Here is a 26489-nt window from a genome sequence, read left to right on the forward strand (position 1 = left end):
TGCTCAAGCAACACCTAGTGATGACTTATTGCTCCTTTAAGTTCTTAAGGTGCGTTCACATTGAACGCGAATGACACCACAGAGTCACCACTTTTGCGTGCAGTCGCTCGCCTGCCCATTCCGCCGCCCATTTACACAGCAGGTGACAGCAATTGCACAGCGAACAACAAGCCAGAAATACAGTAGTACAATGGTGTTATCTAGTGACGCTTTCACTTACCTGCCACTCCAGCCTCCTCACTCACTCTTCTCCAGACTTGTCTCGATAGTAATAATTAGCTGAGCTTTTCTTCCATGTTAAATAAAACCTGCATCATCCCCGCTGCAGTCCATCACATCAAGTTCCTGACTAGTGGTTGCAGTGCAACAAGACACAACAGGTCAGCACTTTTAGCTCCAACTGTTGCTTCGCATCCATCGCAGGTGTCGTGTTGCTCTGGCTTCGCTTTAATCGAAAAAATTGCACCTTTTGCGTCACTAGAATTGCCTCTGTGGCTTCGCTTTGCGTCCCAGCTCTCCTGTGTTGCATCTGTGCATAGGGATATAATGCAGGTTTTGCTGACTGAGAACAGAACATTTTTTTTATTTAAATAGTAATAAATATTTCAGTGACATCAAAATATAGATTTTACTTAATTTTTTTTTTTTGCACAAAGCAGTGTTTTTTTCTTTCCCACTGCTTCACAGCAACTCACATCCCTGTGGCTTAATGCCCCCCTGAATTTATGAACACTTACACTGATCATTGAGAGACAACTATAGCCGTCTAGAAGTTCCTCTGGATTGATTTGGGACATTTACAATTTCTGCTTCTGCCGTAATTTTTGCTGAATTACTTTAATTTTTGCACCATCTGGCTGATTGTAGATCATCTGAGAACAGAAACTCTGTCTCCACCAGATATGGAGAAGAAACATCCACAAAAATATCTTTGAATCCTATAATTATTTTTTTCTCATTGTATTTCTTACATGAGTGAGATTAAACTGTCATTCATGTTTGGATGCTTTTTTATTTATCAAAAGCATATGCCTCTAATTTCGTCTTGAAATAACTCTACTGTGGTGTTTTATATCCTTTTTACCAACTGCTGAGTAATATTGGGTCCTATTCTATAATGCAAGAATATTGATTTAGCTTAAGAATTAAAAAAGTAAACCCTATTTGGACAAATGACACAAACCTAGAGTATAAAGTATAACCTGGTCCCTTCCATATGAGAAGCAGGATTCGAGGCAAAACGGTGTAATTGATTTAAATGAAATGTTTAAAATGCAAAATCAGTACGGGAAAGCCAAGCATCTCCTTTCTGCTTCGACGCAAATCAAGAAAAGGGGCTGCTAATCAAATGAACGTGATTAACTGATAATCAGAAAGTTTTCGCGTTGAACTGAGAGGATGTAGAAAAAAACACCTTTTCAGTATAGACGGAGAAGTAAATCAGAGGATAATAACACATAGATGCTTTTGGTAATCTATTAGCTGTTTATTCAAAAACTGGGTAGCCCTCTTGTTTCTTCTTTATATTTTTAAATCTTGTAAGAACAATATTTTTAATCATGACTATAAGTGGAATATAGGGAAAATAAATTGACTTTCTTTTGACTGTATATAATACTAGTTACTGTATAACAAAATAATAACCAGTATTTGCAATTCTAAACCCTTTGTAAACCTTTTAAATGGTAACGTTTACTGACTGAACAGAAAATGCAGTTTCTGGGATTGACTTGACCTACTTAGAAAAAGCCCTGGGGAAACAAACTGTGAATGTCCAAAGAGAGATCCAAACTGTGGCTGGTGGTCTCAAAAGAACAAGAACTGCTTATTGTAACCCTATAATGTTTTGTTGGTTAATCACCTTTCTCTTTTTCTTTTACGTCACAGTTCAAGTATGCGCTGGTAGTTTGCCTGATACTGGAGCTGATGGGAGGAATATTGGCTCTGGCGTTTCGCAACAAGGTGAGCTACTTGATGTTTGATGTGAAATGTTTCTAAAGTCACAGATCATCTGGATGAGACTGTGAGAGCCAAGCTTCATTGTGTAGCAGAGAATCAGATAACATGCAAACTTTAAATGAACCAAAGTGATCATCATTTGCATGTTATCAGTATTTCCTTGCTTCTCAACACAGCTGCTTGTTGTCTCCTCTATTCTAATATCCCTTTGTTCTGTTTATTGCATCATATAGTCTGTCTTCAGTTTATTATCTCATTGAGTCACTACAACACATCCAACTAGATGTCCTGAAAAAAAATTATGTAAACTAATTTTTTGTTTGCTGCCACAAGTACAAAAGCCCACAAATCAAACACCTGCATGAATAAACAGTCCCCTTCATGTAAGAAAAAAACATTTCTCATCTGATTTGTGAAGGCTACTGACTGGACATTTGTCCACCAGTCACTGACGCGCTCCACAAGGAGGGTGAGCCACTAAAGAAACCAGCTGTTTACAGTGTGCTGCGTCTGACCACGTTCATGGAAAGTTTGGTGGAAGGAAAAGGTCTGGATGAAAAGTAGGACAAACAGGGATAACCTGAAGATTCGCAAGGCTTGGATTGTGCTTCATAAAACACTTCACACAGACGCCTAGACTGAAGAGTCAACAGCTAAAGGAGAAAAGGAGGAAATGTTGCATTTATTTGGAAATCAGGTTCCCAGAGTCTAGGAGGAAAGAGGAGGTGGACAGAATACAGGTTGCTTGAGTTTAAATGTGAAGACTCTTCTCAATAATATGCATTGCTGTGTTTTATCAAGTCAACCATCTACCAGGAAATGTTGGAGCACTTCATGTTTACCTCTGCTGACAAACTTTATGGAGATGCTGATTTTATTTTCCAGCGGGACTTGGCACCTGCAAATACCTGTTTTAATAAGCATGTTATCACTGTGCTTAATAGGCCAGGAAACTCTCCTGGCTTAAAGCCTAAAGATAATCTATGGAGTAAAGGACAATAGGACACCAGAGTCAGCAAGGCCATCAATTAAAGCGGAGCTACAGGCTGATTACCTGCAGGCCACGCTGCACTGATGCAGACATTTTATATAAATGTTTTTCAGAGAAAAATAATTATAATTTTCATAATAGAAACATGAATCACTCTGTGTGTAAATAATGTACAACATGAGTTTAATAAGAAAATTTAATTTATTTCAGTAATTCTATTTAAGGAGACCAACATTTTCCGATCTCTAAAACATGGATAAATCTTTCATTCAATTAACAAAACGCTTCTTTTTACAGTTTCCTTGTTATTTCAAAGGAAAGCTAGATGTCAGTTAGGGTTCAATGCTAATGGCAATTTCCTATAAAATACTCGTAAGAACAAGCTTTTTCTTCTACATTGTTATAATGCATTAATCAATCAATCAAGTTTATTTGTATAGCCCTTTACAATAGCCGAACGGTACCCAAAGTGCTTTACAATAGAGCCATTAAACAATACGTAAGACATACAAAACACACAGATACAATGAAAAGGTGCTGTAATGGTGCAGTGCTGCTGGATGTTAAAAGCCATTTAAAAAAGGCAGATGGGCGCAAGGCTCTGCCACTATTACGAAAAGTTAAAATCTCAGACAAATAAGAAAGGGCCAAGCCATAAATGGCTTTAAATACAAACAGCAGGAGTTTAAAATGAATTCTAAAACGGACTGGAACATTATTTAAATTAGAAGGGAAATAATGCACGACTCTATTACAGGTGTCACATTTCTTCCATTTTATCTTGATATAGATGTTTGCATACATTAATCTGATCTCTGTATATTTGCTTTCAAAAGCAGAAGACATCAGTTGAACAATTTCAATGCTCCATGAAAGCACTCTCCAGTGAGACTGCAATAAGCTTTTATTTTCAGACACACTTATCACAATGAACGCAGCAGAAAGCAGACCAGAGTCTTAAGAGCACGCAAGCATCCTGAAGAGATCACGTAAGAGTTCTGGGTGAGGGAACATTTTCAGGAGAGAATCTCTTAATGTGAAATACATTTGTGAGAACCAGGTCAGAGGAAATTCTGGACCTAATTGCTCGCACATTGACCAGAACCTCCTCTTTGGTCGTGATGGAAGCTCTGAGTAGGTTTTTAAATTTTATTTCACTCCTGCTGTGTTTAATGCCTCCACTCCAGCCTTCTCTTCTGCACCAGATTGTGACTGACAGATGTGAGCGGTCAAAATGTCACATTTTAATATTCCATCTGGGGTGGGGGGGGGGATCAGTCACCTTCACTAATATGCATTTGGTTCCCCCGACTGCAGATCGGTTGTGTCACAAACGTGGCCTCATCCACCTTGTTAACAAATCTAATGGCTTTTAAAATTTATTTCATCTTTCTGATAGACTAAAGACTTGGTGAACAAGAACATCAGAAAGGGCATGGTGAACTACTACGATGATCTAGACTTCAAAAACATCTTGGACTTTGTTCAGCAGGAGGTAAGGTCACGGATCTTCTTAATTTGAGAAGCTACAGCATACCAGTGAATAATCCCAACCAGGGTAAACCAAGTGATCTCTTTTATCTGAGATATAAGTCTCCTGCAGCACACAATACAAACCCATTCCTCACACCAGGAAAAGTGCAGATTTGTTACTAAAAGCAGGATCGCTAGTGTACTTGAACGTCCACACAGCATGTCGTGTAAAAAAAAAAAAAGGTCCAAACAGTTTGGAGCTGCTGCTGTGCACCTGCTCTCAGAGCCGCGCTCACAGCCTGAAGCTGTGGCTCTCTTTTCTAGCTTTTATAAAGGGCATGGAGCGGCAGCGCCCGGGGACGGCACACTGATAGCACATTGAACCTACGCAGTGGTCGGCAACAAGCCCCACTGATTGGCACTGGCAAGACAAACGCTCCCTCACTCCGCTAACCAAAGGAATTAAGTTGTGACCAACACCTGGGTCTTTTATTGAACTGACATTCAGGTGGCTCTTGCCTAGATTTTCATCGAGATAAATTGGCCTCAAAACATGTGCATTTAAAAAAAACACACGTGCCTTTGATTTGAGTGAACGGGTCAGTTTCTTTCATCAGAACATTGTTCAGATAAAAGAACTGCCGCGTTAATTTCTCTGTACGGTGTTTGAAAAGACAACAGGGTGATGAATTTGACTTATCCTCCGTGCTCTCAGCTACTCACAGCTGAGTCATCACGCTGACCTTTAAGACCGTTGGAAGGACTCAGCCAATACCTCTGCTTCTTTAATTGACCATTAGTAACTAGGTTTGTTTTTTAAGTTTTAATGACAGTGTTGCCGGCTTGAGGTGAAAAAAGCTGCAAATTGCTGCTCCAGTTAAACAAAGAGGTGCAAGACGACCTGTGGGTGTTCGCTTGCTTTGCTGCAAGCCCTTGTTGATCATGGGAATAAAGGTTTTTATCCCCCGGATGCTTGGTGCACAGAGATGTTTCTTGCCTGCAGATGCCAAAATAATGTTTTATGTACCCTGAAAGGTTGTCCTAAACAGAAAGACATGGCCACACTGGAGATAAATGCATGTTTTAGAGTGTTTGTTTCCAACGCTAGAAAATAAATCTATTATTGATTGTGTCTTATCAGTGAAAGGCTGCTCAAATACTAAAAGTCAGATTTCAGTGGGATAAACATCTCTCTAAAATGTAGCGTTTTTTTTCTTTTCTGTTTCATGTTTTGTGAAAATAGTTTGTATACTGTGACCTTCTCCTGCATTGTTTACATTTCAATTGTTTTTATAGTGTATTTTAAATCTGTTTACTTTTAAATCTCTGCTGCACCTAAAACTGTAATCTAACTTTTACTGCAATTTACGAAGCTGTATGCAACGAAATTTCGTTCTGTACGCACTCTGTGCATACAAAAAGTCTAAATAACTCAGCAGGTCAGACCTTTAAAGTAATTTGGAGATTGGCATCACCAGAAAAAGCCTAGTCATTAAATCTCTAGCATTTACATTTGCATTGGCTAAAGCAAAGCAAAAGACCATAAACAACGTAAACAAGACCGGCCAGACTTTCTTCTTGTTTCATGTATTTTTGGCAAAGCCTATAAATGGATGCAGACAGCTACACCACACATCAGCATCCCAAAGTAGCTATGGTGTGTGCAAGTTACCTTAGCATCTGGGAAACAGTGTAAATGATTAACGATCGGATTAGAACCGATCATTTTTCTCTCCAATCCAACCAAATATCAAAAACAAAGCTCGTAGTTTGATATTTCAACTATCCTCACACCTTCTACATGTGCTATTTAGTGATAAGTGCCTTTCCTTTTGGGCTAAAAAAGGGCTTCAGTGGGATTTCTTTCATTTTCAAACAGCCTTTGGTCGCAATTGTAGCAAAAGCAATGTGAACATGTAAGTAGTAGAAATATTCTCTCAAATGTATTTCTGGTTTGAAAAAAAAAATCAAATTAAGATCCATCCATTTTCTAACACGTCTATCCCTTGTGGTGTCGCGAGGTGTGCTGGTGTCTATCTCCAGCTGTCAATGGGCGAGAGGCAGGGTACACCCTGGACAGGTCGCCAGTCTCGCAGCAAATTAAGATCAAATGTTGTTAATATCAAGTTATAACTCTGTTGTTTTGGACCTAAGCTTAGGTGCATATGTCCTAATTAAAGAAAATGTTGCAGAGCCCAATTACATTCAGAGTCTCAAGGTAGGCTTTTGTTAACAGCTGGAAAGGAGATTTTCAGCCTCAGGCTGTGTGGGTAGACTGCGAGCAGGTGCACATCACTGTCTCTGCACTGAGGAGAAAAATGTGCTTTGTTAACTGAGCTTTGGAGTGTTTTTTCTTTGTTGCCTAAGATCTCTTCTCTACCTAACCAGATAAATGAGGAATAAATTCATTTTCTCTTGTCAGCTCACTGAACCAGCAGCACTCTTTTTTTTGTGTAGTTAATTTACAGCAATGCATTACAATATTTGTCCTGTGCATTGAACAAACATCTTATAGTTGTCCAAAAAATACACCAAATTTAATTGTAACACAAATAAATAAAATTAAGTAAAAAGCTTATAACATCATTGCAAGTGGCAACTCTGACGCAACTCTCAGGTAAACATGTTGGTACATTGTTTTTGCTGCTATCTAATTGGTCATTCAGTAAGAGGGTTTATACATTGTTTGACTCAAATATAGCAGTTTTGGGGGTTGGTGATCAATGTGTGTTTCTGCTCAGGTATCATTACAGGTGAGTTCACACTTGTGAATAGGTTAGTCAATGAGAGGCATTGCATTCACTTGATCTGTACCCATGAATTATGTGTGGAAACTCTTGTCTTTAAAGGGTCCATGAAGACAAACTGGGACAATAACTTGATTCTGATCATGGCACAATGAGTCTTTTAATTAAAAATGCACATAACTCTATACACATTACAGTGTACCAAAAAGTCTGTCACACCATCAACATCTACTGTGATTCAAAAATATCACAGGGTTTTTATTTTTGATTGCCAGCCTGGTTTTACATTATTGGTCATTAGAAGGATTTCACTGTTTTATAATAAAGTATTTTTATATATCCCTAGCTCGTTAGCAGGCTTCATATAGAGACGACACACTGAGGCCTTGGACACGTGTTGACAGAAACTTCACATGGCATTACCTATGCGCAGGATCATTACCGGGCAGCATTATGGTGAGGTCTTGGGTGTCGGACTCTGTTGATTTGCTTACAGCTGATAAAATGTGGCGCCTGTCCCCGTCCTCATTAAAGTGTCTATCAGCTCTGCAAATTCTGGACAGTGGAAATAAAGGAAATATTTCTCTCTGCTCATGGTTTACATTTTAAAATGACTAAACTTATTCTGCATATGGATGTTTCTAGAAAGAACTATCTAACAAAACCTGAAGCAGTTTTCCTAATTCAACCTCAAACTCAGATTAAAAATATAACATGAAAAAACAGCCCACAGCTGTGAATTGGTGTTAGAATAAAAATGCATCAATATTCTGTCACTTTATATCATGTTTGAATATAAAAAAACAGAGAGCTACATGGCTTTAATCATCATATTGAAAATACGATTCATCAGAATATTTTTTTTAATGTTCTCAAACTTGCCCCACGAGGAACTGAGATGTATTCGACTTCACGCCTCTGATGTTCCACCAAAATCTGGGATGTTCTTTACCATTTTGTTATGTCTCCTGTAAATGTGCTCCCGACAGCTTCTGATTTGATGTTCTCACCGCTCTGCTGAGTGCACATAAAAAGTTTTGAGCTTTTGTTAACCTTATCTTCCTTTACCTTCAGCTGGAAGCTAAGAATGCTCTCTAAAGTCTGCAGGTGCCATTTATTCCGCTTGATCTCCTTCTGATGCAGAATCTGAAGCGAAACCGGGTCGTTCCTGATGAACATTTGTCTCCCGCAGCAGAACGCTGGTACAACCACGGTACAGTTCTTGGGCGACCCGTTCAGCTCGGTCCATCTTCAGCAGTCACAGAAACTGTTTCTTTTTCTGACAGGCTAATTAGCTGCATAAGTAGCCATCTGCTTTCTTCTAACATGCAGCTTATTGGCCGACACGCCTAACAAAAGCCTGCGCCGAGCCACACAAAGGCCGTATATAAATGAGCTGTGGCTTTCCCCACCCAAACATGCAGACGTTAAAACGGTAATTTAAAGCATTGAGGGGTTTCCTCATAACTTCCAGTAGCATATTTTGCAATAAAATGAAAGTGACTAATTTCTCAGATATTGAAGGTTTTTCGACATTTTCTCTGTTCTACCGACTTGTTCCTACTTTTGCCGTGGCGCGTTGCGTACTATGTCTATCTGCTACTTTTTCCATTTCTTCTAAAACGTTTATTGTTGAAAGCATTTTTTGTAAAGAATATAAAAATTCCTCTGTACTATATCCTTTGTACATTTCTCAATTGTTTTTAATCTTGAATACTAAATATTTTTCCTATTATTCTCAATAAAATTACATTACTAGGGCCGCGCCTTCAACCCGTCGGGATGCTGAAACTAATTAATTAAGAATAGTGTAATTGCTAAAGAAGTTTATGTGCTTATTTCCTCCACTGTTTAGGTGGTGGAACAGCCAGAAATCTTTCTCGGTTTCTGCCATCTTGGCCGCTTAAAACAGTCTTCGGCTCGCTAAAAGTCCTCCTCACTACTCCTAACGGTACGTTCACACCAAACGCAAACAACGCGAATGGAGCAAGTGATTTACATGTTATCCCTATGTAAAGGCATGTTCAGGAGCAAATTACGGTTCACGATGCGAACAACACAATATGAATTGGGCGAATAGAGCAAAGCAACTGCAAATGGAGTTAAGCGAAATTTTGCTCGACTTCAACAATTTGAGCTTTTGTCAATTCGGGTCACGTTAAGCTTGCCCATCAATTTCAGCACAAAAAATGTTTTTTATGCGTTTATATATTTAGGAAGTACAACTAGGCCATTTTTCTATTGAGCAATGATGAGTTTACTGACCGAGAAAGCTTGTAGTTCGTGCCCCCAAGGATGATCCCGGATATGGGGCAGCAGGTCCTCATACTGGGTCCTGGACAGACTGAAGTACCGTTGGAAGCATCCGTCATCCAGACTCGGTTCCAAGAGGTGGTACTTGCCAAACCAGGCGCATCTCTGGAGGATCTAGTGTACTCAGGGGTGCCCGCACTGTTTCCCGGATTTCCATATTACATACAGCACTGTGACTCGCTCGGTAAAACCTGTCTCCCCCACAGTGAGTTGAACGGATAGATGCTCCTCCTATTTGATGCACAGTGAAGTGAGCTGGGGGGAAAAATTGCTGCTTTGTTAGCGCAGACTTTTGCGAGTGAAATGCAGAATGTCAAGCGACCAACGGCAGGCGTTCAACGCGAAGAATTCGTCTTGTTCGCCTTTGGTGTGAAGGTTCACTTTTAGAGCTCTCTTAAGGGCTAAGATGCTCTGTCAATAACTATTATCTTACCAAGGAAAAATCTTAGAAAACAATACAAAAAATAAAACAAAAAAGAATTTGTGAAATTCTCAGGTTTTTCCTAAAGTGATGTCACTTGGAGCAACTTTTTAGTCTTAGGATTCTTTGTGAATACGGGCACAGGACTTCAACTTTGACCAAAAGCGTTGCTCGTTGTTTCATTTCTTGTTATGTTATTGTTTGAAACAGTGAAAAACTAAACTAAATTAACTTTTGTATTTAACTTAGAATTGCCGTTAATGGCGTATAAAAACCAGGGATGGAGGGCTTTAGACATTGCCGTTGTAGCTTCACCTCCCTCTGTAATCCCCATGTGCCTCACTCTCACAAAGAACAAAGATGGCGGCGTCCGGTGTTGCGGCTTTTGTTATGGCTGTTAGTAGCATCCTCTGACTATTCCTTTCTAACAAGTATCACTTGAACCCCCGCAATGGTGCTGTATTTACTTCATGAGTTGTCTGTTCGCGCATGCCCGGTGTTTTTTATTTTTATTTTATTTTTGCATGTTTCTTTGGCAGTGTCACAGCGCCACCAATGGGCCTAGCATACCTACTACAGCCTATTCAGTTGTGCTGCGTCCTCTCGCGTTATGAAAATTTACCGTGTTTGTCTCCGTGTAGACAAGGCATTAATTTTACCTTAAAATAGCCTCAACTTCTTTAGTTGTGAAAGTGAGCATGGAGGAAAAAAACTAATGGGTGCTATTATCCTGTCACCTTTTTGTCACAATCCTTTTTTTCCTCTAATAGCTGCGGGCCCATTTTCAATAATGTTATGGTAATGACAATACTTCTTTTTTTCAGCTTTTCATTTCACTTTTTAATGTACAGTTGTAGCTGAGCAGCCAATATCTGAGACTAGCTGTTCATTTTGAGTCAAATATATTTTTCAAACCAAATGTAGATTTTTTTATTTATTTTTTAATCATGAAAATTGACATACCAATCTGCGGTACAGCCTTTAAAGTGCAAAGTGAAGGTTGTGTCAGCCATAAATTATCTAAAAATTTATTATGCAAAGATTAAAAGGTTACTCATCATTATCATGTGTTTGGGTGGCATGGGCGCATAATCTCAGTAGACAATGTTATCATTAAGACCTGTAATGTTTTCTTATTGTATAACTTGACACTTTGCATGCAGCTGTGCCCTGTGAAATGTAGGTAATTGGTGCTTTAGTACCGGTCATAAAAGCAAGTTATTCTTTTTTGCAATGTTCATAATTTCCTCTGGTAAAGGGCCTACAGAGATCTCTTCTTTTGAGTCTGACTTCATTTTGGGCCTCAGTTCTCAAACACTGGCACAGATCTTAACGCAGAAACTATTGTAGGACTATTTCCACATGTGATTTCTGAAGCTGCATGGTCAATCTTTTTTAAGGTTTTGAAGTGACCTAAAAGGGACTTATGAACCGGAATCATGTAAGATTGTAAGGTTATTTTGAAACCATTCTTACCGAATCCATGTTTTTGTTTTAAATTTGATTACTTCTCTTTCTGACTCTGCCTTATGCTACATCACTTTCATGTTCTTCTCCAAACCTTACTAGAATGTTTCCAAAACAGTTTTAAGCATTTTTTTAGTACTAGGTAGATGTACTTTTTGTTTAAAAACTTAGTGTTTGTACATTAAGTAAATGAAGCAGTTAAACTGCAAATTGTGCTTAAATTATTAGTAAGGTTGCCTTTTTTATTTTTTTTCGATAAACCCATTAAAGCGGGACATGTCCAGCTGTAAAATGTGATTCTAAATTGCATCAGGTAGCCATCAGCATTTATCTTATTAGGAGTTAATGTCATATCTTGTTAGTTCACTTGTGGTCTGGCTTCTGATGGAGATGTGACCTTTTTTTCCTCCAGGACTGCCTTTGTTTGTTTTCAGCGTAATGAGGAACAACGTGGTCCACCATTATCGAGCGTAATTAAGCTGAACGCTAGTCTGAGAATTGACCGCTGCTGCATCTTACTGCAGAACTGATCTTTAGGGGAAGTTGCAATAGGAAAAAACTTTTCACAGTCACAGTTTACATTGTATATTTACTCTGCAGCCTCAGCAGAACCCAGAAAAACACCCATTTGGCAAGCGTTTGTCCATTTGGCAAAGCTTGCCCAAAAAACCTTCACTCTGTTTTACGCAGAAGTGACGATGCATATTTACAAGTCCATTTTGAGTTTGGGACAGAGGTGACCTTTAGGCAGAACAAATACCCTTGCGCACAGTACATTTTACACAAGTGAACAAATATTTTTACATTAAAATGTAATGACTAGTTTTGTCTGCATGCAGTGACAAGCATCAGTTAAGTAACACAGTTCTTTGTAATTATTAACCTTTTTGTCCTTTTTTTGAGATTTTTGATTAAGCAAACAGGCAATTATCTCTGTGATGTACTGCTTTGACTACAATTATCAACTTATGTGAACATAAATGATTTATTCTCTCTTATTTCTCAAAAGTAGAGTCTGTGATTTTTCTGGAAGTTTCCCCAAGTCCCTTTTTGAATAACTGAATGCGTAAGCTAGTCTTACCTCGCTCTTCAGAGGGATAATGTGAATAAAATCTCCCAAATCCACTTATTTCTTTCTACTGATGCCTTCCTCTTCTTTTAAACTTGTACGCAGTTTGGTTTTTGTGACTCATGCTCATAGTATATGGTGAGAGCAGCAGTGCTACAATGAACGGTTCAAACCGAATCTAACCGCTAACCTAACCGGATACATAAACACTAGAAGTGCGTATGTACAGCTAGCAAGCGGAAACTAACAAGGAACGTACACGCACACTGGCATTATGTGAGCGCATCAGAATGATTGGCATGTGGGACAACCAATAGATACGGCGATACCCCCGAAACTTGAGGAACAAAGGGAGGTGAGAGCAGGAACAAAACTCTTACCAATCCCTGCCTTTTGCACCGAAGGGCAGGGATTGGTAAGAGTTTTTACAGGCTCTTAGCTCTCATGGACATCAAATTTCCTCCTTTTTCTGACTACATAATGTATTGACTACTGTCATGGTTGAAAGGACCAGTGCAACAAAGTGTTTCTGAACAGGATTAACAACTATAACTTTTAAATAAACTTTTAATTTTGGTTGCTCAAGGAACAATCTAATGTGAATAGTAGTACCAGGACTTGCCAGACCATGCCAAAGAGAGGATAATTTTTCACATGTCTTTTCTCAGTGTTTATTTCTTCCTCTCTGCTTTACTGTTTAGTCTTTCTCTGCACCACTGTGCCAAAGGACATTCCCCAGAAGTGTAGAAACAGCCGGTCAATGAGCACAGTTGTGATGCTTATTTTAACCATCACAAACTCCAGACCTTCACCTCCCTGACACTTATCACATGTTATGTCAATGCTGGGAGTAAATATGGTTTTGTAAGCTGTTAAAAACAACGCTGTAGCGTACAATACACGAAGAGCTGTGTGCATTTATCCAAGAGAGATAAAATAGCAGGATGTAGTCTTATTTTGCTATCTAAGGTATTATAGGTTTTAGGAGAAGGCTTTGAAGTACACCTCTGCTCACTTCAAAAAGGTGCACCTCTGTACTAAGAGACAATTGCTTACCTTCACAGCACACTTGCCCCTTTAAGCACAATGATTTTTTTCTGTTATGGCAATTTCAAACTGAGCTCCTCAGATTGCCTTATCTGACCGTTCTCAGGGGCACGTTGTCTTCTCTGGGAAAAAAAAAGATTGCACAGAAAAGTATCAAAATGGATAAGAGAGGGCTTGAGTTGGATTGTCTCTGAAGAAAGAAGAGAAACTAGAGACACCCATTACTCCAAAATACTCAGCAGCAGTTTCAAATCTTTTCTTGACCTTCAAATTGATTACATCCCAGTCTGTCGAAACATTCTGGAGATGTTCTAAAAAACCAAGTGTAGCATCTTCATGCCTGATGCCGCAGCACACCTTTGATCGTCTTACATATATTTTTGGCAGCAAGAGGCTAATCACTGTGAGTCTAGTGACAAAGCTCATGCATGAAGCGCTTTCTGTTTCATGAGCAAAAAAACAAGCTGATTTCAGACCACAGTAAGACACTCTTTTCAGTTCTAGTTTGGTAATGAAATCTAACTGGTCTAGTAGGTTCCTACACTTTGATTTCTTCATCCTTTTTTCTTTTAGTTTCTCATAGGTGTTAGAAATTAAAGTTGAGCCATGAAACCTCTTACTTTAGGCTTCCGAGAAAGCGATAAGCTTTTTATAAATGTTGTCAGTTTAGATGGTGTTTTGACCTTCGATGCCTCTCCATATAACTTACTTTAATCTGAAATTTGCACGATTACTGGTTCTTTACTATTTTAGAATCAACAGAAGAACAAACATTTGAGTTTAAAATGGAAAGGGGCATAGCACAGGTTGCAGGGTTTTTGCAGACGTCTGCCCCCTCTGGCGACAAGTCGAAATGACACCAGTGTTGTAAACGCGCATGGGAAACGAAAGCATCTGCTGCTGTGACGGCATAAGTCTTTTGTTTATAGGCTTAATGTCTTAAATATTGAAGTTAGTCTGTGTTCTCTTGCTAATGAATCAATTACAGCTGAGACTCAACAAAGTAGTGCTTCACACCCATGTGCACACCCAGAGGATTCACCTTGAATCATTCTGTCATAAACTGATTAATGGAGAATAGAGGCAACTGCGGTAAACGGAGGACAATTAATTTAATATATAAGAACATGTATGGGAAAGATACAAATCAAAAGAGAAGCCAAGAAAAAATATCTGCATATTCATCATAGTTAAAGGAGCATTGCATAAGTTTAAAGGTAAATCTTTTCAGTGTTTTCTTTTTCAATGAGGCTCAATATGTAAATAATTCTCAACTACTCTGGGGTTGGGAGACTGGAACAACCACCTGAGAGATGATCAGTGGGTTGTTTGGATTTTAAGGTTGACAGTCCTATAGGCTTAAATATTGCATGTCATGGTACCTGAACTAATTTTCACAGTTGGAACCTAATGAATCCAAGTTTTGTCATCTTTGAGCTATGTGCAATCTTTATCAGGACTCTTCATCTTCTTTTGGTGGAGAGTCCTGGTCATTCAGTGTATTCAGGTTCTGCAGGTGACCTCAATTTATTTGCCACAAAAGGTTGCTGAACCTAGACCTTATTTGATTCACCCATCACTTGGAACATGACAAATGTGGGCTTATCAGATCTCATAAGGGGCTTTTCATTGCTTTGGAGTCGAATCCTTTTAACCCTGAGCAAAGTAGAGCCTTTTTTTTTTACCTCTATTTTTGTATGTTGTTTTCTTTACACGGTATTTGTGGAAAAACTGGTTTCTTTTCAACATTTAATCTCAGAACACGATCATCCAATGATTTTTTTCCCCCCCTACACAATAATTCCTTGCTTCATCTTTTAAGTAATCATTTGTGGGGTTAAAGTTATTTCAAGAGGATTTCACAACCTCAGAGCAACTCGGTCACCTCATAGGTCTCTTATTGAACCTTGGCTTCTAATACCAGACTTGGAGAACTCCTGATTTATCAGTTCATTCTATCCATCCATCATATAGGAGGTGGGTTTAACACTGGCTGGAGCAAAGCATTAGTCATTTGGTCTTATTGTTCAGTCACAGTTTGTTGCTACATTTCCTCTACTAAAGATCCAATTTCTTTTTTTTCCTGTGCATTATTGAGCTTAATTGCCCAGAGAAGAACACCATAAGATGTTTGTGGTTAATTTGCCGTTAGTTTCTGCGCAACTTCAGCAATCAAAACAACATTGATCAAGCTGCTTAAGTGCAGTTTACCAGAATACTATTGATCTTTTTGTTAAAACTGTAGAATGTTCCTATATACTGGTCCTAATGATGACTGTGGTACTGACACTGTGGCTTTTCCCTTTCAGGGATCGCCACAGTCATTTGTCTCCAGCTAACCATATCTAAACCCCATCTATCAACTCCTTTTCTGGCCTTCAGGTCATCTGCGTTGTTCAGTCTGGTGTCTCTTATTTTCCTCTTGAAAATACTCCACAGATTCTCCATGGCAGGGGTCTCATCACGTTGCTCGGTCAATAACCAAACTGGTCAATAAAATAACACAGATTTAATTCTCCACTCAGGGAAACAGGTAAAACTTTTCCTCCATTTAAAATTAAAGAAGCCCTGCCCCCTCCTGAGATGAGCCGATTATTTGACAAGTTTCTGTCAGTAAAACATTTGAGCCGTGCTGCTGTCTGTAATTGGAGCGCGTAAGACGGAGGTAGCAGGCAGACGAGGTGTCATGCCATTGTATTTGAAACAATGAAACCAGCAGAGTTCGATCCTGCTAGTAAGACACAAAAAACCTATTATTTCCATGAGGAGTGGAAAACTGACATTTTTCACAAATCCGAACGACAAGTGTGTCTGTTTTGATCTGTGGAGCGAGCCTTGCAGTCGGTTAAAAAATGCAAAAAATGTGGAGCTGCATTTCTTCCAAATGTCAGACAAACAAAGCAACTATTTTTAGAGCAGCCTGGTGAAAATTGTTATAGTTGTCTGGCTCTACCAAACTACCAAAGAAATGCTGGAAATGTTGCTGGGATTTAAGCCGATTTCACATCATGTTGGAGATTTATGACCTCCGTCTGCACAGTATCTATGCCGAAAAGCTCAGCCATCCTGACAACTCACTGATGTCCCCATCCAGGAAGGCGTTAGAAATAAATGTCACAGGGCTCCAGTTTCTTAGTCACAGAATCTGTCTGAAGACTCCTGTCTCAGCTTGGGATGGCAGATCACAAAATCCGTGTACCTTAAACATTTTTTCTGCCCCTTAATGAGATTCCAACATCTTTGCAACTAAGAAGTGTTTAAATATATTGTATCTGCTGGATATAAAATGGGAGTTTAGCTTTGAACACCCTCACATCACTGATCATATAACACAGTAGTGTGTTCTCTCCCTCATTTCCATAAATATCCTTGATCTCACCAGGAAAGAAAAAAAAACAAAAAACGTTCCAATATCTTACCTCGCCATAAGATGTGACATCTGGTGGGATGATTTGTAATGGTACAGAAATGTTTCCTTAAAATCATGCTTCAAATATATTCCACTTATGGCTTACAATAACTCGTTTTATTGCCTACTCTGTTCTTAATTTTTAAACAAGGCACTTGGTAATATACATAGTTGCTGTTCAATTATTTATGCTGTTGTTTAATGATGAACGTTTTGTATGCAAATTATATTTTTTGTTCGCACAAGTTGAAAGATGCTGTGGAAAAAGTACAGCTTTAAGTTCTAGTATTAAAGATAGAGATTATCAGTTTGCTGAAGTTTTGAAATGCTTATTTAAATGGCCCTAAGCATTTTTATGCAAGAAGCAACATTTATCTGAGGTAGAATATCCTCTTGCACAAGATGTCTAAGTATAGGGAAAACGAGCACCAAATTTGCATCAAATTCTCAATATGTAGCAAAACCATAAGATTATCAGCAGCATCATTATACTGTTATTATACATTATGGAATCGCTTGATAATATCATGGTGCATATTATCCACCTGTGTTAACACATTTTCAGCAATAACAATAATAAAACTACTGGTCACAATAATTTTCTGGAAAAATGGTTATCACTATTTATACAATGGCTCATACAAGCGTGAAATTGCCACGTTTCCAACGTCCTGTAACAGCTAACTGTGCTGCAATATTAACTCTAGTGCTTGTACATAAACAGGAACAGATTTTGTGTTTTTCTCTTTCTATGAGAGTACAAGGATGCTTTCATTATTCTCCCTGCTTATGAAACATACAATATTTGTTGCTGTTACCTTTGTGTGGTGCTGTTAGCTTCCCGTGTCTTTTGTGCTTTCACTTCACACCATCCAGAGATTAAATTCAGTTTTAATCTAATAGTTACGGTGACATAAAAGTTCAATTTTGTAGGATTTTCAGTGAACAAGCCAAACTGTTGGGTGCTAAAGTGATCAATAGCTCTGTTTAGATTGTGTTCCTCTCTCCGGCTCAGCTTTATTGGCTAGTAGTGCTGAAGTGGTGCAAAACCTTAAGAAGTAATAAAACTAAATTGGTTGTTTAGCTCTTTTGCTTTATATATAGGCTAGAGTGCATTACCAGTAAATCATACATGAGGTCTAGAAATAAATTCTTATTTAAAATAAAATGTCCTGAGAGTCAAACTAATCAAACGTTGCCCACATTTTCCTACAGAAAGATACTGTAAAAATGCTATTTAGATTGACATCTGTCTGTCAATGACTACTGTGATGGTCTTTCTAATCGTGCCAGGGTTAATAGTATTTTTTTTGTATGGCCCACATATAAAAATATGTGGGCCATATAATCCCATACAGGAACTCAAGTGAAACCCATATTTTACATTGATTCATTACACAGTTCTGTAAATGTTATTTCTGTTCATTTTGATGACTGTGGCTTACATTGACTGAAAACCCAAGAAAATCTCAGAAAACTAAAATACTGCGTGAGACCAAAAATTTTTTTATTTTTATTTTTTTAACCAAAACATCAGCCCTTTGAAAGGTGTATATACATTTACTTCTTCTTTTGGCTTTTTCCTTGTCAGGATTCACCACAGCGAGACATTTGTCTCCATCTATTGACTCGAATGGTACGTTTGGCAAATGTTTTATGCCAAAATGCTCTTTGTGACGCAAGTCTCTGCATTTATCTGGGTTTGGGGCCGGTCTAAAATAGGACATGGGGCGCAGTTACCATGTTGGGACTGCTTTTGAAAAGTGTATACCTCTTCTGTACAATATATGTCCTCAGTACTTGGGGCTCCTTTTGCAGGAATTACTAAATCAATAGAGTGTGGCATGGACCCATTTGGCCTAATAACATTTAGCTGGTCTTCACTATTGGGTCTTATGTATCTCATCTCCCTCTCATTTCCCCTACAGACACTCTGTGGAGTTTTGTTTTTGGCACTGTGGGATGTCCCAAGTTTAAATTTAAAAAGACATCTTGTCTATAAAGCCTGCCCGCAGAGACAAGCATGAAGCGCTCTGAGGTTTGCTGACAAATGGCTGCATTGACTTTGAACTTGATAAAACCCAGTGGACCAACAGCAGGAAATGACATGGCGCCCCAAATCCTCACTGACTGTGGAAACGTCCCACCGGACTTAAAGCAACATGCATTATCTGCCTCTCCACTCTTCCTCCACACTGTGAGACTTTGGTTTCCAAATGAAAGACAACACTTTAATCAGAAAAGAACTTTGGGCCACTGATCTACAGTCAGGCGAAGTGTCCAGGTTAAGGACTGGGTTGACACAAGGAATGCTTCAGCTGCACCACATATTCTGGATACGTCTGTGTATGGCGCTTCTTGAACTCTTGAATAAACTTCAGTCTTTTCAAGGCAGCGGTTTGTGCACCGGTTTTTGTCACACTTTTGCTGCCCCACTCAAGATGTCCTTTAATATGTTTGTGTGCAACAGTCTCCAATGACATTTTGTGGCTTTGCCTCCTGGCAGATTGTGTCAGTGACTTTCTGCTGGACAACTGCAAGCCAGTATTTTCCCTCGTGGTTGTGCACCAGTCCTGGTTTTTAAATTTCTTTTTTTATTGTTCTTATGTAATTATCCGAGCAATTTCGAGTTTTCGTTGGCTCATGAGCAACCACCAGAACATAAGGGATTGATTTCTTGTTTTTACAGATGTGACCATACCCAGTTAACCATGTTATTTTATATCAGATCTAGACACTTACTGTTGGTTCTGACAAAAGCAGCTTAGTAAACAGTTAATTGACTGGAAGTTGAATTCATTGTGACTGGATTGGTCAATTTGGTATCTTCATATAAAATAAGACCTTAATTGATTGCTATTAATATGTCATGGATGGCAATTTTGTTCAGTGGAGTCATCCAGCTAGAAGAGGAATATAAGTTTAGTCTTTAACCTCAAATCTCACACCCGTCATGGCTCCCATGTAATAATGAATGCAGGAGCACAGGATCTCCCCAGCTTTGAGCAGAGCCAACTGCCCACACAGTTAGTCAGCCAGTCGCTCAAAGTGAACAGCAGGTCGTCAGTCAGTGGAGCAGTTGGCTTGACAATCAGTCCACTCCTGCTAATTATTTTATCCTTAAACAAAACTAGCTGAGCTTTTTTTTTTCTTCTTCTTCTTCCCGCAATTGACCTCTAAGGCTGATTTGTCTTCTAGTAATGAGTAAGATAAAAAGGAAAGAAGATTACACGGAGAAAAGGTTCATCTGCGGCTCCAGCAGAGCCAGACACTATCAGAGGATACCACTGTGAGGTTTGATTGAGACGGAAACAGTCACATCAGTTTAGTTCAAAGGTTTTCTAATCTTGTAATCACTTGTAAAGTTTCCACCAGCACAACTTCATTATAGCTTTAAATTGATCTCATAGGAAATGGTACCTAAAGTACACCCTATTTCAGGTCAAAAACTTTAACTTTTAACAGTAAAATGATCACAAAAACGTACAACAGATTCCACATCATCAAGATGTAAGAGGTAAATTAGCTGTAAATCAATGACATTTCATTAATTGATCTTTAGCCGGTGTAACCACCTCCATACCTCCAGCACCTCGTGTTTGTGCACCAGCCAATCATGGTGGTGGAAGAATAATGATTTAGGGCTTGTTTTGTAACCACAACACTTGGGTGCCTCTGTTTTGGATCATCTGTATTACAGCTGAAGCTTTGCTGCCAATACAAGATGTAATGTTAAGCAGGACTAGTAGTCGTCTTGTAAGCGGAAGGATGTGGGTTTTATTTCTGTTTCCACAATCAGATTAAGTGCCTTGCCCCTGGGCAAGGCACTTAATCTGCGTATCGGTGTATGAATGTGTGCCTGTTAGAGTGCAATGGCGTACCGCGAGGAGCTATTTTTAGAACGTGACGTCATGTCACGTGGTACGAGGTAGGGCAAATATGCGTTTTCCTCCACTCTTTCGCTGTAGTTACCCTTGGTTTTACTCAGTAAAACTGACGCTTTTTCTAAGTCGAAGATGTCTCCTAACCATGGTTTTTAAACATTGTTGTTATGGAACGTGACCGGACTAAATTGTTCGGCGGGCCGGAAAATTTATACTGATTACTGGACGGTGACTACAAACAGAAAAAAAACGGCCGATGACGCCATGAACGCCGGGCAGGAGAAAAACATCGATTACCGTTCTATCAACTCGGCCCGTTTTCCAGTCTTTCTAAGCCCTCAACACTCAAGCCATCGTTTGAGGTGAACGTTGGTATGTTGTTCCACAGTTCTACCAGTAAAATGGGCACCTGGACAACCTTTTGCGATAGTTTAACAGCTGAAAAGTCGGTCACATCGTTGTCTGTTGCATGTGTAATGGCTGGTTGCTACGTGCGCTCTTTGCCCTACTTTGCCCAACCTTAGAGGCAAGGGGCGTTGCTCATGAGATGGTGACGTCACGTGCGCGGTACGACATTGGGTGAAAAGTGCTTTGAGATCTCAGTATGACTAGAAAAGCATTATATAAATTCAGTCCAGTTACCATTAAAAAAGAATAACAAAACAAAGTACAACAATAGGATCAGAATAGACTACCTAAGTCATTGGTGCTCATTGTGGTTCTAAAACTAGTTGAATCAAACGTTTACTTAACCTTTAGTTTTAAATGGTCACAATAACATAATCTCTGGTACTTATCTCGTCTGATAAGGCCAAGAAATGAACATTTTCAGAAAATTGTAAGGAGGAAACACTAAATCTTTTTCAGGTTGATGGAAATTAAGAGGCTTTTATTAAATCCCAAAGGGCAAATTAAGTTTCCTTAATCAATCTAGAAATGAGATTATGTACTTTTTTCTACTATGATCACATAAAGGATCCAAATTGAGACGAAACATCCTAAACATTGAACTCACTGCCACAAAAAAAAAACAGATTGATAATTCTTGGAAAGAGAAAATCATAATTGTTTTACACTCCTGTTTTTGTTTTTAGTCTTGAGACAATGCTTCAGAAATAAACTTTGTCACAAGTGAGAAGAGGGATAAACATATACCAATCACAGCGCCTGGCAGATTCTCCTCATATTTATTCAATTTACCTCTTTATATCTTGTCTCATCCACTCCTTCTGCCTCTTATTTTCTACTTCAGTAACATCCTTGGTTCTGGAACTGAATGGCAAGCTGAGCTAGTGTGGTACTTGGGCAATTCTGTCACCGTTCACGTTGAAAGGCTTATCTTTGTAAAGGGATTCATCAAAGCAGACAGTAGTAGCTTCATGTTTAGTAAATTGAGTTCAAGCATTTTATACTATGCCACCACTGAAAAGACCTGTTCTTGTACCACAGGTTTTCTCTCCTCACAAACAGAGCTAGTATTATCAACTGTATCCAAATAGTGCTGTTTAAAATTGTTAGTGGTATAGAAAGAAGAATATCTGAAATTGTTTTTTTTGTAAAGATTTTGTTCCTTGAAAACACAATTGATTAATGTTAAACACTAAAGGTGAATAATGCAAAATGTCAATTATTAATAATTATTATTGCTGCTTAAACCCAAATATAAAAATACCCCTTGAGTTTTTATTAAAGTAGTTTCTCATATCAATAGGTATTGCGTTTCAAAGCTTTGGGCCATCATTATAAAATGGAAAATGCCCAGTTTTCCTACAGCTTGTGAGAGGAACCTCTAGTAAAGTGGCATGCTCGCTCTTGTTAGTTTGGGTAAACTGGCTGGCAGCAGAGTTTTTAATAGGCTCAAGTGTTCTAATAATGTCCTTAGAGAGATGCATGAAGAGAGCATTACAATAATCTAAATAACTTGAGGCAAAGCCATCAATCAACTTTACTGCATCTGCTTTTACAAAAAAAAATAAAGTAAAGTTTTGCAATTTCTTTGCTGCAAAAGTAAGATTTGACTAATATAACACCCAGACATGCGACCTCAGACTGGACTCCATAAGGTTGCCCATTCTGATTTTCATCCATACATGTTTTAAAGAAACTATACCGGAATTTACTTTTGTTTGGTTAAGAAAAATGCTTTTTATGCAAAATATTAGTTGAAAGACTTAATTTGAAAATAACAATTGACTCGCTGATTCCACAATGGATCTAGTCCAGGCTTTTCTTTAGTAGGAATAAGCAGCGAACTGGGGACCACCCAGGATGACTTTCTCTGCCAATGGCACACCGAGGTGCACAGCATGGCATGAGTTTGTGTTGTCCATTCACATAAGAAAACATAATTTACTCAAGACAAAGCCATTTATGTCTCCTGTATGTCGAGGGTTTCTCACTGGGGAAAAGCAAACTATAAACTGTTTGAATTTGTGCAGGATCAGTTATGGTTCCTTTAAAGCAGTTTAAAACGAGGCCAAATAAAAAAAATATGATTTGACTTTGTCCAACTTGTCCTTAAAATTTAGATGAGTAAGAAGAGCAATTTCGTTTTCTACAAATGTGTGTCTAAGGTCAGTGAATATTCTTGTTAGAGCAATTTTATTACTTTGGTTTGATCTAAAACCAGATTGAAACTCTTTCAAGATGTTATTTTGTTTTAGAAAAGCCATTATTTGTGCCCTTATAATCTTTTTAAGTACCTTACTAAAAAGGGAGATTCTTAGTGGTCTATAACTACTCAAATTATTACAGCCTGAATTAGTTTTCTTTATTAGAACATTAAACCTGGGCTTACCCACTCAACACCTACTAATGTTGTTGCAACGCTCCTTATCAGAAGTAGACTTTGCTAGCATCTCATGTCAATGTAGCTACTCTTCTTTCCAAAAAAATTTTTTTTTAAACTATGAAACTGGTCTGCATTTGTATTCTCCCTCTTGAGGCAAGACTTTGTTGATGCACCTTTCACTGCTGTCACAAGTGCAAGTATAGATCAACAGATGCTCCCACCTGAGCTGTCGATCTCTGCAGCTCCTTCAAAGTTACCACATTCTCTGATGAATGATCTCATTGTTCACCCATTCAGTTGTTTTGGTAGAAGTGCTGTGGTGCTTTACTCTTTCCATTTTCAGACAATGAACTAAACTATGTTCTGTGGGATGTTCAGAGCTTGAGATATTGCTTTAGAACCCAATATTTAGTAATTAGGTCACTGGTGATGGGGAATTGGTTTGGACTTGATTTTATTTAGGGATACTGAGTAAAAGGGGGGTAAAATACAAAATCAGTAAATATTCTTTACCTTCCCTTTCAAAACTATGTACTACTTTGTGTTGTTATATAGTAAAATAACAGTGAAATACTCACAAGTTTCCTGCTACATGTTTAGCTCCATGTTTTGCTCTGACACACAAACTTTTAAACTTCACAACTGATAGCAATCCAAGCAACAAATGGCAGCCCTCTGGGGCCAGGCAATTACTTTCCTTTAAGTTTCTTATGGGAACCCATTTCTTTTCCTTGTGAAGTAATGATGTTTTGTTTTCCCCGGGAGTTTTACAGGCAACATGTAAGAAGAAGCAATAAAGGGAATCACACGGTGTTATTTATTTTTTTGTGAACCAAATTACAGGTGGTTGGCACTTTGTTATCTGAGGCTGAACGTTTTATTGGTTCAGGAGGAAATCGTTCCTTCTCTTCCTTTCACATGTTAGCTCAATGTGGAGCACAGGTCACAGAAGATGTGAATTTGTATTTCACTGCTGCTGTTTTTTTTTATGTTGGTGAGAGGACAGTGAAAGCTCTGTTAATTTTTTCATTTTTGAGCATAAATACATGATGGGGTTGTATACAATGAATTGCACTATGCAGAATTGGTGTAATTACATCCCTCACTCTGAGAGAATAGTGTTTGATTGACTAGCTAAATTGAGATACAATTATATAATGTATCACCCTGCTATTCAACCACCTGTGCAGAGACACACAGAAAAGCACATTCATTTATATGTAAATTCGTGTTAATTATTACTCATTTAATCCTGAAATGTTACATGCATTCCGTTAGCTCAGCAGAAGTAATGCTGTTTCCTCAAACTGTTTTCATCTCGCCTTTTTTTTATGTTTTTATATTGGAAACAGTATTCCTGGTCTGCTACTTTTATCAACTTTTCTTCCTACCTTCCCCCTCATATTTCTGCTATTTTTTCCCCCCCTATCTCTGCCAGTTTAAGTGCTGCGGGGCTGGAGGCTTTAAAGACTGGGAAGTCAACATGTACCACAACTCTACTGGACACGGTCCGCTGGCCGGTGGAGTCCCACATACCTGCTGCATAAAGACTAAGGTGGGCCTCATACATAACTACAACTAAGTTGCATGAAAATACTGTTATCACTGTTCCCAAGTAAGCTTTTTATACATGAAAGCAGTTCTGATCCCTCCATTTGTGCCAAAAAAAAGTTAGTGAGGCCGAAAAATCTGATTTGATATATTTGTATCCTTTTTGGGATACTTAATAAAGTTACTGCTAGAGCATGCATCTGCAACCAGTGGCCCCAGATCTGCAAGTGGCTCTTTGGACTTTCCAAAATGGCTCTTAGTAACTTTGGCTGAATTTAGATATAAAACACGAGACCTTGAGAAATGGTGAGCCTCCCACCCTGCTCAGCAGTATGCTGGGTGGGTGAGAGAGCAGTGTCTGTATCTTTATTATTTTATTTCTAATTTTAAATCTTTCCCTCTTGTTCTCTTCCCACCAGCCTAATGAAGTTGTCAACACTATGTGCGGGTACAAACTGTTGGATAAAGTGGTAAGAGCGTTTAATGTAACTGAACTCTGATAGTATAAACACTTTAAAGTAACACTCCTGCACTTTAATATCTTTTTTTCTTCTTCTGTACTTTGACATGTAGAGCAGAATCATTTTAACAACCAATTAAAGGCAAGAAGTTTAAAATCCCACTGATCGAACAAAGGGTGTTTTTCATGTAGTTCTGTCTCCATGTAACTCAGTATCCACTGCTGTTTTTTAAGCCACTTGTTCTTTACCACCACTGTCATAGAGCTCTGTGGGGCTAAAAACAAGACGAAGTAAGAGCTATAGTAGTAAATAAAACCAAAATGCAACGCAGCAGGTTCTGTGTTTTGCAGGAGACAAAACATTTGCTTTGACATGCATTTCCTTGATAAATACAGCAGCTAATAGGATTTTTTTCTTTTCTTTTGAAGTCGTATGAATTGTTGAGTGTCATTCATACGAGAGGCTGTACTGATGCGTTCCTCACCTGGGTGAAGGACAACTATAAAAAGATTGCTGTACTGCTGTTGGTCATCCTTCTGCCTCAGGTACAAACACATTCACTCACACGGGATTTAATGTCTATGCTGCAACACAAATCTTGAAATGTGGACTATTTAAATTTACCTTTCACATACAAATAAATTTTAAGAATAAGAAGAGCTCACATGAAGCTAATGTATACCTAAATAAATACCATATGGTCATTTATTAAGAAGCTGTTTTTTTTCAGAACTCCATATAAAGGCACATTACTGGAAAGTTAAGCGGAAGGAAAAAGTGTGGTGGAAAAAGGTGCCTAAGCAACAGGGATAACTGCAGCCTGTCTGAACCAAAGCCCATTCACTTTCTGAGCAACTTTAATGTTTAATTTTCAATAACTGTAAGCCATAATTAGCCACACCAACA

The 26489-nt window shown here is 38.6% G+C and overlaps 1 protein-coding gene across 1 annotated transcript in view; it reads left to right on the forward strand.

Moving 5' to 3' along the window:
- Positions 1-1887: 1887 nt before the first annotated feature.
- LOC105939023 (tetraspanin-15) overlaps positions 1888-26489 on the forward strand; it is a gene marked incomplete at its 5' end in the record, with an annotated part of 32390 nt that continues 7788 nt past the window's right edge. Inside the window, 5 exon segments of the mRNA XM_036136550.1 lie at positions 1888-1962; positions 4350-4445; positions 25010-25126; positions 25542-25592; positions 26012-26128. Of these exon segments, the coding sequence (XP_035992443.1) occupies positions 1888-1962; positions 4350-4445; positions 25010-25126; positions 25542-25592; positions 26012-26128 (456 nt within the window).

Source organism: Fundulus heteroclitus, chromosome 4 (assembly GCF_011125445.2).
Source record: "Fundulus heteroclitus isolate FHET01 chromosome 4, MU-UCD_Fhet_4.1, whole genome shotgun sequence".
Lineage (NCBI taxonomy): Eukaryota > Metazoa > Chordata > Actinopteri > Cyprinodontiformes > Fundulidae > Fundulus > Fundulus heteroclitus.